This window comes from Aegilops tauschii, chromosome 5 (genome assembly GCF_002575655.3).
Source record: "Aegilops tauschii subsp. strangulata cultivar AL8/78 chromosome 5, Aet v6.0, whole genome shotgun sequence".
Taxonomy (NCBI): Eukaryota; Viridiplantae; Streptophyta; class Magnoliopsida; order Poales; family Poaceae; genus Aegilops; species Aegilops tauschii.
In genome coordinates this window covers 469,512,511-469,527,118 of record NC_053039.3, presented here as the reverse complement: position 1 = coordinate 469,527,118, position 14,608 = coordinate 469,512,511, and the positions used below count along the sequence as shown (strand labels likewise).

General features: G+C 50.6%; 1 protein-coding gene across 1 annotated transcript; it reads right to left on the bottom strand.

Annotated features, from left to right (window-relative positions):
- Nucleotides 1-1,034: 1,034 nt before the first annotated feature.
- LOC141022139 (receptor-like protein kinase FERONIA) lies at nucleotides 1,035-2,706 on the bottom strand. The gene has a single exon (XM_073498173.1). It carries the CDS (start codon nucleotides 2,550-2,552, stop codon nucleotides 1,767-1,769), a length of 786 nt encoding a protein of 261 aa, XP_073354274.1. The 5' UTR covers nucleotides 2,553-2,706; the 3' UTR covers nucleotides 1,035-1,766.
- Between the last annotated feature and the right edge of the window lie 11,902 nt (nucleotides 2,707-14,608).

Genomic DNA, 14,608 nt, shown 5'->3' with positions numbered 1-14,608 from the left:
GTTATGAGTCGAGAGTGGACTTGCAACTGGGGCCCCAGTTGCAAGTTGAGGGTGGACTTGCAAGTAGGGGGGGGGGGGAATGTCATGGTCTGGTTGCGTGTCGAGTGTGGACTTGCAACTAGGGAAAAAACATAGCTCGGGTCTAGTTGCGAATCGAGAGTGAACTTGAAACTGGTACAAAAATACTATCGGGTTGTGGGTCAAAGGACGAACTGCAACTGAGGCATAGAAAGGGGTCGAGGGCCAGTTTCATATCAAGGGTGGACTTGCAACTAGGAAAAAATGCTAGGGTCCGGTTGCATGTCGAGTGTGGACTTGCAACTAGGACAAAACAAGGTAGCTCTTGCCTTGATGCGAGTCGAAGATGGATGTGAAACTGGTACAAAAAAATGTCGGGCCCAGTTACGGGTCAAAGGGTGGACTTCCAGTTGGGACAAGAAAAAGGGTCGACGATCAGTTGCAGGTCGAGGGTGGACTTACAACTGAGCAGAAAAAAAACTCAGATCCAATTTGTGAGTTGAGGGTGGGCTTGCAAATGAGACAAAATAAAGTCAGGCCCAGTTGCGAGTCTGGGGTGGACTTGTAACTTGGGAAAAAAAGGTTGAGGGGTTATTTTGCATGTTGAGTGTGTACTTGCAACTGGGACGAAAAAGGATCAGGCCTAATTATGAGTGGAGGGTGAACTTGCAACCGAAGCAAAAGGTCGAAACAAGAAAAAGAATGTTAGGACCAGTTGCGAGTCGAGGTTGGACTTGTAACTATGACAGAAAAAGTCGCTACTAGTTTGCTAGTCGAGTGTGAACTTGTAACTTTGACAAAAAAAAAGGGTCGAGGCCCGATTGCGAGTCAATGATGGACGTGCAAACGAGGCAAATAGAAAGCCTAGTTGGGAATATATGGTAGAGTTGCAACTGGGGCAGGCAAGTTGCCTGTCGAGGGTGGACATGCAACTTGATCGGGTGAGTTATTTGTCAAAGAAGGACATGCACTGGCCCGCTATGGCCAAGTAACGTATCAAGAATGGGCATGCAACTGGTAGATGTCGGGCAAGTTGTGTGTCAAGGGTGAACAAGCAACTGAGTCGGGCGAGTACCCCTGAAGAACTCGGAGGCGAAGGAGTTGCGGCTGGAGGCGGAGTCCGCGCTGGAGTTTGTTCACCCTTAATGCGCTTAAGCCAAGTTGTGTACAAGCATACGATAGTGGATTTTTCATAAAAAGAAATTTCATAAGAAGGAATGAATTAGAGGCATTGGTATTATGACTAAAAAGAAAGAAAATAAAATAATAACAAAAACAAAATCAATATCAAAATAATGAAGTTTTATAAGGTAGTGGCATTGGTATTAACCTTTAGGAAAAGTAGTGGTTGAACCTACCCTCGGTGCACCCACGCAAGAAGACATATAGAGCTCCTCCGATGTCATTTGACCACCAAACTTGGCAAGCCTCTTTAACATTTGTTGATGATCATTCCCACAAATTTTCAGATTTTTTCAAAATGTTTTGGTATGTTTTCTTGCGTGGATGCACTGTGGGTGCACCAAGGATGGGTGTAGAAAACCACTCTCTACCCTTAAAAAGTAAGAAAATAAAATAAAATTCAAACAAAATCAAAATAATGAAGTTTCCTAAGAAAGAAGCGGGCCAAACCAGCTCACAAAAACAGTCCAGAAAAAATACGTCAAGAAATCGACTAACACAATTTCAAAATTCAAGCTGCTACCTACAGTGAATTAGCAAATCCGCTAAAATAAGTGCAAAAACCACTACACATACAACATATGATTTTGTTGTATCAGTGGTTTATTTTGCATCGGCATGGAATTAAGCAGCTGCATCGCCAGCTCTAGGTTGGACAACACGCCCCCCATGGTAGGCCGCTCCATGCCTTGGTCAGCGAGGCACTTCACGGCCGTCTCGGCGAATTTCTTGAGGCATTCTGGCGTGATCTCGTCCTTGATCACCGGGTCGACGGCGTCCGGCAGGGTGCCGTTCCGCTGGCAGGCAAGCGCGTAATTGGCGAGGCTGACCTGGTCACTTGGCAGCGCCGGGTTCAGCGCCGTCCTTGCCATAAGCACCTCGAAGAGCACGACGCCGAAGGAGTAGACGTCTGACTTGTCAGTGAGCTGCTCCCGACAAAAATACTCCGGGTCAGTGTATCCGTAGCTCCCGTTGACATGACTGGTGCTGAGGTGCATTTGGCTCGCCCTGGTCAGGGCGGACTTGGGGAAGCCGAAGTCCGACACCTTGGCGACCCAATTCTTGTCGATGAGGATGGTGGTGGTCTTGACGTTCCGGTGGATGATGCCGCCGGTGTGGAGGTAGTGCAAGCCCCGCGCGGCACCGATGCACATGTGGAGGCGGTGCCGCCATGAACATGATAGCACCGGCTTGCCGCTGTTGTTGTACAGGTGCTCCCGAAGCGTGCCGTGCTCCATGTATTCCCACACGAGGATCATCTCCTTCTTAAACAGACAAAAGCCAATGAGGGAGACAAGGTGCGGGTGCTGCAGCTTGGACAGCGCCTCGATCTTCGCCTGGACCTCGTGCATGCTCTGCTCCGGTGACGGGTTCCACCGCTTGACCCGGCGTCGCTGAGCTCCCTGTTCTTCTTCCTCTTGTTCCTTTTGTGGTACAACACTACAACCACACTGATGGCCACGATGATCGCGGTAGCGGCCACAACGGCAAGCAAGATCAGCAATGGGTGACGAGCTGTGTCAGCCATGTTCTGCCGTGCACGGACTGACACACAGGTGGAGTGAGGCGGCCGGGCCAATGCAGAAGGAAGGAGATCTAAAGATTGGTGATTAGGACATGCATGGTTCGTTTGGATCGGTCAGAGAGAACAGGGGAAGAGCTAGTCACGGAAAGGAGGGATGGAGTGGGAGCGTTTGTCGGGAGCCAAGTCTTCAAGAGGGCTTCTGCCTTGGATGAGAGCCACAACTCAAAAAAGGAGACGAGAAAATTTCAAAAAAAAGAAAGAAAAGGAGACGAGAGGCAGGTGTGGGAAGGGGAATAATACTACATCTACTAACAACTTACGAAGCCTCACTTAACTTTCCTTCACAACATTCTCTCTCCCCGCCTGATTTCTAGGGGGTGGGCCCCTCCTCCTCTCTAATCCCAATCACAGTTTGTCGTCTGGTTATTTACGTAAAACTTAAAGTAAGTTTTATTAGATGTAGCATTGCTCGTGGGACGGGTAATACTACACCTACGAGTCAGCTGGGGGATTAGTATCGGAGGATTGGGGAGGAAGGGGCCCACCCACTTGAAAATGGGGAGGAGGGAGTTATTTATCCAAAACTATCACACTTGGGGTTAGGGTAACAACTTAGTACCATATTTGAGTCAGGGCATAAAAAACCATCAACTTTGTGCCTAACGACTAACGAAGATCACTGATTGTCTGATAAGCACGTGTCGTGGAATTGTCCTCGTCTTGGGCTTCATGAATCGTCATAGTTATAACCCGGCCCCTCCTAGGCGGGTCATACCTAATAGTTATATCCCCAACAGCACGTGAAAACAACAAAACTGACAAGTTGGGTCCACCTGTCAAGATGACATGGCTTGCTTGTGTGGACAATATGCTGAGTTGGACAAGGTTCCACCTGTAAATGACTCAAGTATTTATCTCTTTTCCATTTTTGCTTTTTCTCCTTGGGATTTTCTTCTTGGCTTTTCAACAAACAGGTGATGGGCATTTCTTCATGCACGCCGCCGGCACAGCTCGATGCCCTTGCTGGTCATCCGAGACATGGCCGTCGTGGCTAGCCGCTGGAGCTCCCCTCGCCGCCCTTTCTTTTCCTTCCTCTTCCTTCCTCCCTGATCTCTACAATGCCTGGATGCCATGCCTGCCTTCATGGATGAACTCCACCTCGCCGCGTTGCCCCAGCCCTCTACAGCGCTTGGATCCGACAAGTTCGATCGGTAACTCGTGTGCGCCGTGGTGGAGCGCCATGGCCGTGCCCGTGCTTCCGTGCTCGTGGCGACCGCTAGAGGCCCTGGCCGCGCCTGAGCTCGGGACGCCCGCGAGGAGGCCCTGGCCGCGCCGCCGTCGTGGAGCACCATGGCCACGCCCGTGTTCGCCGCGCCCGCCGGGTGGCCCTGACCGCGCCCGTCGTGGAGCGCCATGGCCATGCCTGTGTTCGTCGCGCCCGCCGGGACGCCCTGGTTGCACCCGTGCTCAAGCAAGCAGCAACCGGCGGCGAAAGCAAGCACGTATGGGCCAAGGTGTGACGGTGTAGCACGTCGCCGTGCACAACACCTCGAGCACTTGGTCACTGGCGCTCCCATCTGGGCCGTGGATGCGACTTCCTGCGTTGTACCTTGTCGCGGGAGGGAGCGTGTTGCTCTCCATGATAGCACAGCCGCTGTACGTGGACGCCGGTGCCGAAGAAGAACGGCGCGACTGAGGGAGTCCTGGACTAAGTGGTCCTCGGACAGCCGGACTATTAACATGGGCCGGACTGTTGGGCTATGAAGATACAAGACGAAGACTTCTTTCCGTGTTCGGATGAGACTCTCCTTGGCGTGGAAGGCAAGCTTGGCGATTCGGATATGTAGATTCCTTTCTCTGTAACTGACTTTGTGTAACCATAGCCCCCTTCGGTGTCTATATAAACCGGAGGGTTTAGTCCGTAGGACAACAATCATAATCTCATAGGCTAGGCTTCTAGGGTTTAGCCACTACAACCTCGTGGTAGATCAACTCTTGTAATACTCATATTCATCAAGATCAATCAAGCAGGAAGTAGGGTATTACCTCCATAGGGAGTGCCAGAACCTGGGTAAACATTGTGTCCCCCGCCCCCTATTACCATTAGCCTTAGACGCACAGTTCGGGACCCCCTACCCGAGATCCGCCGGTTTTGACACCGACATTGGTGCTTTCATTGAGAGTTACGCTGTGACGTCGAAGATAGGCTTGATGGCTCGCCTTGTTATCAAGGACAACATCACCTCCGGGGGAGCCCTAGCCTCAGGCCAAACCCTCCAGCTGGGCAGCTTTACCATGGCCGCCCGTTCGACCGTCGGGCCAACGATGACTTCTCGGGTCATCGAAAATCGCCTCTGCGTTAGCTCAGAATACTCCGAGCAGATGGATCCGATGGAGTTGTCGTCTTTAAACGAACTCCTAGATCGCATCGCCGCCTTGGGAGTCGCTACGGGCTATGATCGGACTAGGCTTAAACCCGACTAGAGAGAAATTGAATCTCCGCCGATCACCCATCAGATAGCGGTAGTGGAGGAGCAATACGACAACTCTTCCTCTATATTGAGGATGAACTATGTTCGGATTTCGGAGCTCACAGAGCCGGATACCCGCCCACGGGCGGACACGCCCCGTATTCTGAACCTAGAGTCGGACTGTGGGCCTGAAAAATTGGTTGATATCCCGGAGCCCGAGCTGTTAAGGTTAAGCTCGGAAATTTCTCAAACTCCGGATCCCAGATTGGGTCAGGGTTCGGACTTAAATCCACCCGCCCACCCAGATACAAGCGATCTTACCCACATCAGATAGCAGTCCCAGGAAACGGTCCATCACTTTTGGGCCAGATTCCTCCTTGTCAAGGACAAGATCAAAGACTGCCGCAATGAGGATGCAATCTCATTATTCTGCAAAAATTGCATGGACGAGGGAATCCTCAATGCAATCAACCGCCGTCACGTATCACACTTCGTTGACTTGACAACAATAGTACAGAAGTACTGCGCAATGGAAAGCGCCTGGAAAACTTAGGCAGCCTCTTGGGAGCCACCGGTTTCCACTAAACCCCTAGTCCGGACAAAAAGGATGCACCCTCGTCAGTCGCCTGATCCAATAACAAAAAAAATCAAAGCCCGTTACGGGGTGCGGAACCGTTCTGGAGGGATGGCTCGATAGGCCATGCAAAATACACACAACACCGGATACCGTACCAACCCATAGCCTTAGAGCACGTTGGATACTCCGACAGGTGGCCAAGAGCGGCGAAGATCTCCTCACCAAAAATACGACAGAGCAACATCCCACGGAAGACAACAACCCTACAGTATTGACAGTCTTCGAGACCTTCGCCTCAAACAATAGGCGCAAAAGGGCACTCCGTGGCCTCGCCGAAGTCTGCCAAGTTGCAGCAATAAACCCCTGGAACGACACGGCCATAACTTTCAATGCCAGTGACGAACCAAAATTCAGAACAGTTCGCGCACCAGCCGCATTGGTCCTTAGTCCGACTGTGGACGGCTTTCGGCTTACCAAAGTGCTCGTGGACGGCTGCAGCGGACTAAACCTCATTTACGAGAAAACTCTCAACAAAATGGAAATAGGAGCCGCATTGAGCAAAGTAGCACGACCTTCCAAGCAATTATTCCTAGTCGGGAGGCGCGATGTGCGGGAAAAATCACACTCGGTGTGGTATTCGACACGCCGTAGAATTATCGGTCCGAAGAGATAACCTTCCAAGTGGCCCCTTTCAACAGTGGATATCACACCTTGTTAGGGCGAGATGCATTTGCAAGCTTCCAAGCTATACCCCGTTACGGGTACATGAAGCTCAAGATGCACGGGCCCAATGGAATCATCACTCTTGCTAGTGATCCGAACATAGCACTCAGCGCCAAAAACAAAGCCGCCGCCTTGGCCCTCGAGGCATTGTTGGAAGCCCTCGCGGCCGAAGAATTAACCGCGTTCCGCTCCGCGGTGGATAGGGACGACGTGATACTCGATAAGCGATCCCAATCCACCTCTTTTAAACCAGCAGACGAAATAGTCAAATTCCAGGTCCACCCAACGGACTCCACGAAGACAGCATCCATCGGGGCACAGCTGGACCCCAAGGTCGACGCCGCACTACGGGCGTTCCTACGCAAAAACTGGGACATATTCACCTGGCACCCTTCTGATATGCCAGGGATCCCACGCAGGCTGGCCGAACACAGCCTAAACATACTGAAGGGATATAAGCCGGTCAAGCAAACATTACGGCACTTCTCTGAACCTAAACAACAAGCCATGGGAGAGGAGCTAGCCAAGTTACTCGAGGCCGGATTCATCAGAGAGATAAAACACCCGGACTGGCTAGCAAACCTGGTAATGGTACCAAAGAAGGATAAATCCTGGCGCCTATGTGTCGATTTCAAAGACCTTAACAAGGCCTGCCCTAAGGATCCCTCTCCCCTCCCCCGCATCGATTAGATTAACGATGCTACTGCAGGACACGACTCACTGTGTTTCCTCGACGCATACTCCGGATACCATCAAATCAAGATGAAGGAGTCCGATCAGGCCGCAACGACATTTATCACCCCATACGGGCCTTTCTGCTTCAACACTATGCTTTCGGGCTCAAAAGCGCTGGTGCCACCTATCAACGCATGATTCAAACATGCCTGGAGAAACAAATCGGCAAGACAGTTGAAGCATACGTGGACGACGTAGTCATCAAAACTAGGCACGTCGAGTCCTTAATAGACGATTTGCGTCTCACATTCGACAACCTCCGAACATATGACATCAAGCTCAATTCGGAAAAGTGTGTTTTCGGCGTTCCCGCTGGAAAGCTTCTGGGGTTCATCGTTTCCAATAGAGGAATTGAGGCAAACTCAGCTAAAATCCGAGCTCTGTCATAGTTGGCTACAGCAACAGACCTTAAACAAGTCCAAAAATTACCCGGATGTGTGGCAGCTTTAAGCCGCTTTATCACCAGACTAGGGAGAAAAGGCATTGCCACTCTATCGCCTTCTCCGACGCACCGATCACTTCGAGTGGACGGACGCGGCAACGGCCGGATTAGAAGAAATAAAGGCTCTTCTAGCAAGCAACCCAATCCTGGCCGCGCCAAAACGTCGGAAAACCCATGTTATTATACATATCGGCCACACACCAAGTCGTGAGATCGGTGCTCATCGTTGAACGAGAGGAGGACGAACACAAATTCCCGCTTCAGAAGCCGGTATACTACGTATCCACTGTCCTCACACCATGCAAATACCGGTACCCACATTACCAAAAAATAGCATAAGCGGTCTTCATGGCATCCCGGAAGCTACGACACTACTTTCAAGAATGCTCCATAATGGTGGCCTCCGAGGTACCACTCAATGACATAATAAATAACCGCGACACCACGGGCCGGATTGCCAAGTGGGCCATTGAGCTCCTCCCATTCGACATTACATCCAAACCGCGGCGAGCCATTAAATCTCAAGTACTGGCCGACTTCGTCGCCGAATGGACAGAGGCCAAACTCCTTAAAGAGTACGGTACATATTCCAACTAGATCATGCACTTCGACGGCTCCAAAATGCTGGCAGGCCTAGAGGCAGGCGTTGTCTTAACATCCCCTACTGCAGATACTGTTCAGTACGTCCTACAAATATTATTCACGGACTCCAACAATACAGCCGAATACGAAGCCTTATTGCATGGTCTTCGGATGGCCGTCTCCATGGGCATACAACGCCTGGAAGTGCGCGGGGATTCAAACCTTGCAATATCTCAAATAAATGGAGATTTCGATGCCAAAGATCCAAAGTTGGCGGCTTACCGTAACGCCGTTATCAAAATATTGGGTCGGTTCGAGGGGCTCGAGTTTCACCATGTAGCTCGAGAAAGTAATGAAGCGGTGGATGTCCTTGCTCGCATCGGCGCCAAACATGACCCCGTCCCACCTAACATCTTTCTGGAAAGGCTTTTGAAGCCATCCGTGGTGTGGGAAGGGGACAACGGCAACACCAATTCAGATCCGAATACAACCCCAGATTCCGAACACACCGACATCATCGGGGACTCAGCCATAGAAATTACACCGTCGGCCAATCTCGTCATGGCAGTCATCGCCCCATGGACCGAACCCTTCTTGGCCTACCTTAATAGGCGAGAGCTTCCTGAGGATCAGAATGAGGCACGCTGCATTGTGCGGCGCTCTAAAGCCTACAAGGTTCACGAGGGAGAACTCTATAAGAAAAGCGCTACCGGAGTACTTCAAAGATGTATCTCCGAGGAAGAAGGGCGGCAGCTCTTGGCTGAAATTCATGCCGGTCTCGGCGGTCACCATGCCACGGCTCGGGCCCTTGTAAGCAAGGCCTTCCGTACAGTTGGCCAACGGCCCGAGCAGATGCGCAGGACCTTGTCCAACATTGCATCGGATGCCAGCTTTTCTTCAACCAAAGCCATATGCCACCTACCGCTCTACAAACGATCCCCATCACTTGGCCTTTTTGCGGTCTGGGGGCTTGATATGGTCAGACCCCTTAAAGGAGGAAGCCATAAGAAAAAATATGTGCTAGTTATGGTGGATAAATTCACTAAGTGGGTAGAGGCCAAACCAGTTAAAATGGTCAAAGCCGGGCCAGTGATAGACTTTATATGCGGTGTTGTGCACTGTTATCGTGTTCCACACAACATCATCACCGACAACGGCTCCAATTTCACAGCTGATGAGGTGAAATCCTGGTGTGCTAATCTGGGCATCAAGCTTGACTATGCCTCCATCTACCACCCACAAACCAACAGTCAAGTCGAACAAGCCAATGGTCTTATTATGAGTGGCATCAAACCCAGATTAGTGCGGTCTCTAAAAGAATCAGACAAGCACTGGGTGGAGGAGCTCGACTCGGTACTCTAGGGGCTGCGGACCACGCCCAATTGTTCTACCGGATATACACATTTCTTCATGGTGTACGGCACAGAGGCTGTGTTGCCCTGCGACATTATTCATGACTCACCTCGAGTGCGCATGTGAAGAGAGAGAGGCCGAACTTGATCGGCAAGACAGCTTAGATGCCCTGGAGGAGGAGCGCGATGTCACAAAAGCCCGTTCCGCATTCTATCAACAACAGGCCCGCAGATATCAAAGCAGAGATGTACGGGCCAAGACTTATAATGTTGGCGAACTCATTCTACGCTTGCCGGAGAAGAAAAAGGACAAACTCAAGCCCAAGTGGGAGGGTCCCTTCATCATTGACGAAGTACTCACCGGAGGAGCGTACCGCCTGCATGATGCGTCAGACAATCGCCTAGAGCCGAACCCGTGGAACGCGGCCAGACTCTGAAGATTCTATGCCTAGCACCGGACACTTCGTTCGTCTCCTTTACCCCTTTTCGTTTCCAGTATTTATTTTCCTCTCTTTTCACATTTTTTCCCTTTTAAGCCTTAAAGCTTTTGTGCGGCTAAACCGCGCACCTTTGACGCACACATTCTAAAATATGTACATCAATTATACCTGGGGGCTTCTCGTACAGAAGCTTATTATTATTATTATTATTATTATTATTATTATTATTATTATTATTATTTTCAGAGCATCAAGCTCAACACATATGTGTCTTTTTCGCGTATGTACCTTTTCTTCGCCATTATATGCATCGATATGACTTAAGATTTGTCCAAGCTGGGTTGTCTGGCTCCTGTGCTTATGCCCTACGTTCCCGTTAGTTCGGCTAGGGCATAAAGGGAGCACCTTTGCGATTGTTACTGTCGGGTCATCCGGATGTGTACCTCAGACTGGGTGAAGCCGAAAGCTAGCGTTCTTAAGGGAATATTCGGTCGGCGAACTAGAGATGTTTTTTACTTATCATATTATGAACCCCCAGATGTTATGTATGCTGTGTTTTTTCAAACACAGTTCAGACAAGCACAATTAATGCATGCTTACCCAGGGAAAGGAACCCTTAACGCAACTATTCTCTCTGGAAGATGTTTCTTACGATCAAAATGTAATATAACATAACTAGCTGGATACTTGTCTGTTCAAGCAACTATGACCCCTACGCCTGGTTTCCAAGCGTACCCCGGTATATCTTACCGAGCGGGTATTCAGAAACACTCCGCACCTTCGGGTCCAGAGGTTGAAGCGAAAAGGTCTGCCATGACAATCGTTTTACAATCCAACTAGGGACAAATTTGTCAATTGAAGTACATAGTCACTTGGACTCAAAAACTTCTTCCTCTATGCCATCCAACAGGCCATCTAGCCTACAATCCTGTTGGGAATACTTGGCGGCTACTTGTACCTGGTTATATACCAAACTAACGGGAATTTCTTCTCCATTTGACCCTACAGGTCCGACCTGGGCCATGTGATTTGGGTCGAGTTTGGTATACCGAGTTTTCACCATTGCCTAGGCCTCTCGCGCACCTTCCCGGCAGGCCGATATCTTCCATAATCGGAAGCGCCGCCGTGCTCCCTTGAATAGCTGTACAGGCCCCTCCATACTTCCTGGAGGAGAGTCAGATGGCCATAAGGCCTTGTCAATACTTTGCATCGCCTGCCGAGCTCGCTCATGCATTTGCGACAGCTCTTGTAGCAGATCGCTCGATGATCTGGACACCTCCTCTTTGGAACGGCCCGTCAATATACCTACACATATAATTATTGTCAGTTTCTTTCCTTGCCGAACTATGTAAAGGTAAGTCCGAACACATACTAAATATGCCACCTCGCAGCCTCCTATTCTCCTTCACGGAGTCAGCCAGCTGGGCACGCACGTCTTTTAGTTCCACGCCCAGCTCGGTGTTGGCATCTTGGAGTTTGTTCTTCTCCGCCCTGACCTGTGTCAGTATACGTTCGCCTGCGGCCAGTTACCTTTGAGCTCCTGGACCTCCCGCTCGTGCGACTTCCGGTGCCTCTTCCAGATGATCTGATGATTCTGCCATACGATTTGCACCTGTATTAATGCTCCTGGTATATGATCATGTTTTGTCGATAGAGGGGAACATTACCAGACGCCGCCTTCTTGGATTTCTCCAGTTCGGTGGTAGCAGGAGTCAGCTGGGCCTGACACTTTTTCAGCTCTTGAGACAACAGGTTGTTCTTCTCTGTGAGCACCTGGTCATATAACGATCCTTAAATCAGTTGTACCAACTGTTTCAAGTCTCGGGGGCTACTGGTATATGATTATCAGTTTTGCACAAATGTGTACTTATCCGCATATCTTTCAAATACTGGTCTGTGGCTCTGGTAAGCCCATCTCGAGCTTCTCGGATATACGCATCACCCGAATTGAAGGCATTGAAAGCCTCTTCTGAAAACCTGGGGTCGCGAAGAGCGGCTCGCCGGCGCCGATGATTCATGGCGCTTTCCACTTCAGAGTTTGTGATGGATACTTTATCCAAATCCTCTGCAGAGGGACAATCCGGTGTCACTTCCGCGTTAGCCTCTGTCCTTGAGACAGGGTCCGGAATCCGGCTACTAGAGGCATGACCGGCACGATCCCTAGACATAGTATAGTGAATGTTTTTCCTGATAAGACACAACGGATATTGTCACACTTCAAATGTGACAGCCATAGAGCATATATAAAAAACCATACCTCTTTGATGAAGGCTCGACCGCGCTTCAATTGGATTTCCTCTTCGAAGGCCTGCCCGGCGTATGCGCAGCCTTCTTGCGCGTCTCCTCAGGTGCAGTGTGGCGCGCCGATCGCCTCCCCTTTAGAGCATAATATAGTGCGGTGGGTAAGGTGGAAAGAGGAAATTCTCTCGAAGGATAAGTCTCCTGATTACTTACATGCAACGCAGGGAGAAGGCCGGGATAGTAAGCAATGATGGCCACTTCGGTGCCGTCACAGCTCGCCTGGTAAAACACCCCTTCCCCAAGCTCCATGAATATATCTGGATCCTCTTCGAATCCGGGGTCAAGGGCCCAGTTGTGGTCCTCTGGTTGTGGTGCGGGGCTGTGGATCTCCCTGGTAATTTTCCGCCATTCCTGTTATAAATGGATGGATTAATGTTTATGTAAAAGGACTCAGGGAGTAAATGGAGTAGAGTAGTGAGATGGAAACTCACCCAGCTAGGAGGGTTGTACGTGGAAAATCCATCTCTGGGCTTGATGCGGATGAACTCCTCCTTCTCCCCTTTGTATAATCCGGACAGTATTTTCGTCAAAGCAGCGGCAGTGTCCGGACCCTTCCGACCGTAGCGGGTGGCATCGTCTTCTCCATTGAAGTGCCACATAGGGTGCCCTCGGTATTGGAGTGGCTGAACCCCTCGCATTATGGATATCGCCATAACCTCGACTATTGACAATCCGGATTGAGCGAGCGTCTTTATCTTGCTCATCAATTGGTGGACTTTCGTGCTATCTTCCTCCCTGAGGCTCCGAGGACGCCAGCTGATGCGCTTCTTCAATGGAGCACTTGAAAATTCAGGAAGACCCCTTCGGATTGGGTCAGGAAGGGAGACGTCCTCAACATAGAACCATTCGGAAGGCCATTCCTTGGATGCCTTCTTCGGCGTGCCGGATAGGTATCCGGTCCCGGCAATGCGCCATATCTCGGCTCCGCCCACTTGGAATATTGATCCCTCTTGATTATGAGGGACGAGGCAAAACAGCTTCTTCCATAACTCAAAATGAGCCTCGCAACCCAGAAATGGCTCGCAAAGAGCAACATAACCCGCAATATGCAGGATGGAGGCAGGTGTGAAGTTGTGCAATTGGAGGCCATAGTACTCTAGAAGCCCTCGGAGGAACGGATGGATTGGAAATCCAACACCTCTCAGCAAGTAGGGAACAAAGCCTACTCGTTCCCCCCTGGATGGGTTGGGGAACTTCTCCGCCTGCTCCCCACCGTCGAAGGAAGCCAATCCGGCTCGAACGGGAACTAGATCTGCGGGGGGAAGAAATCCCTGGGTCTGCAGCTTCAGCAGTTGGCCGTGGGATACGGAACACTTCTCCAAATCACCCTGTTTGGGGCTGTGAGGGCGGGAGGAAGAACTGGGAGCGCTAGCCATGTTTGGGTGGTTTCTGCTGGCAAGCTCTAAGGATTCCGCGCTTGGTGTGGGCTGGATCTGAAGATCCCCATCTCTTGAAATAGATAACTTTCTTGTATGGTCAGGGTGGTAAGTGAAAAAATGCCCCGACCTCTCGTATTCGCTCGACACGTGGAAGCTGGAATCATGAAGGTGCAGAAGCCGATGAGCGGGACATTAAATTGATGGCTGGATACTGCTCTTTAAGTCAGGTACTTTCAAGTATTCGGAGAAGGAACCCGCCTTGCAATGCCGAAGACAATCTGCGGCCGGACTCATCGTCATTGAAGCCTGGTTCGGGGGCTACTGAGGGAGTCCTGGACTAAGGGTTCCTTGAACAGCCGGACTATTAACATGGGTCGGACTGTTGGCATATGAAGATATAAGACGAAGACTTCTTCCCGTGTCCGGATGGGACTCTCCTTGGCGTGGAAGGCAAGCTTCGCGAGTCGGATATGTAGATTCCTTTCTCTATAACCGACTTTGTGTAACCCTAGCCCCCTCCAGTGTCTATATAAACCGGAGGGTTTAGTCCGTAGGACAACAATCATAATCTCATAGGCTAGGCTTCTAGGGTTTAGCCACTACGTTCTCGTGGTAGATCAACTCTTGTAATACTCATATTCATCAAGATCAATAAAGCATGAAGTAGGGTATTACCTCCATAGAGAGGGCCCGAACCTGGGTAAACATTGTGTCCCCCTCCTCCTGTTACCATTAGCCATAGACGCACAGTTCGGGACCCCCTACCAGAGATCCGCCAGTTTTGACACCGATAGCGACCGCGCGGGCGCCACGGCGGAGCGCGCGCTGGAGCTCAGTGCATGGTGGCCGGTGGCGCCGCGACGGTGCTCATGGAAGCCATG

Excerpts from the sequence above, each read along its gene's own strand:
- LOC141022139 (XM_073498173.1), bottom strand. The coding sequence starts at position 2,552 with ATGCACGAGGTCCAGGCGAAGATCGAGGCGCTGTCCAAGCTGCAGCAC.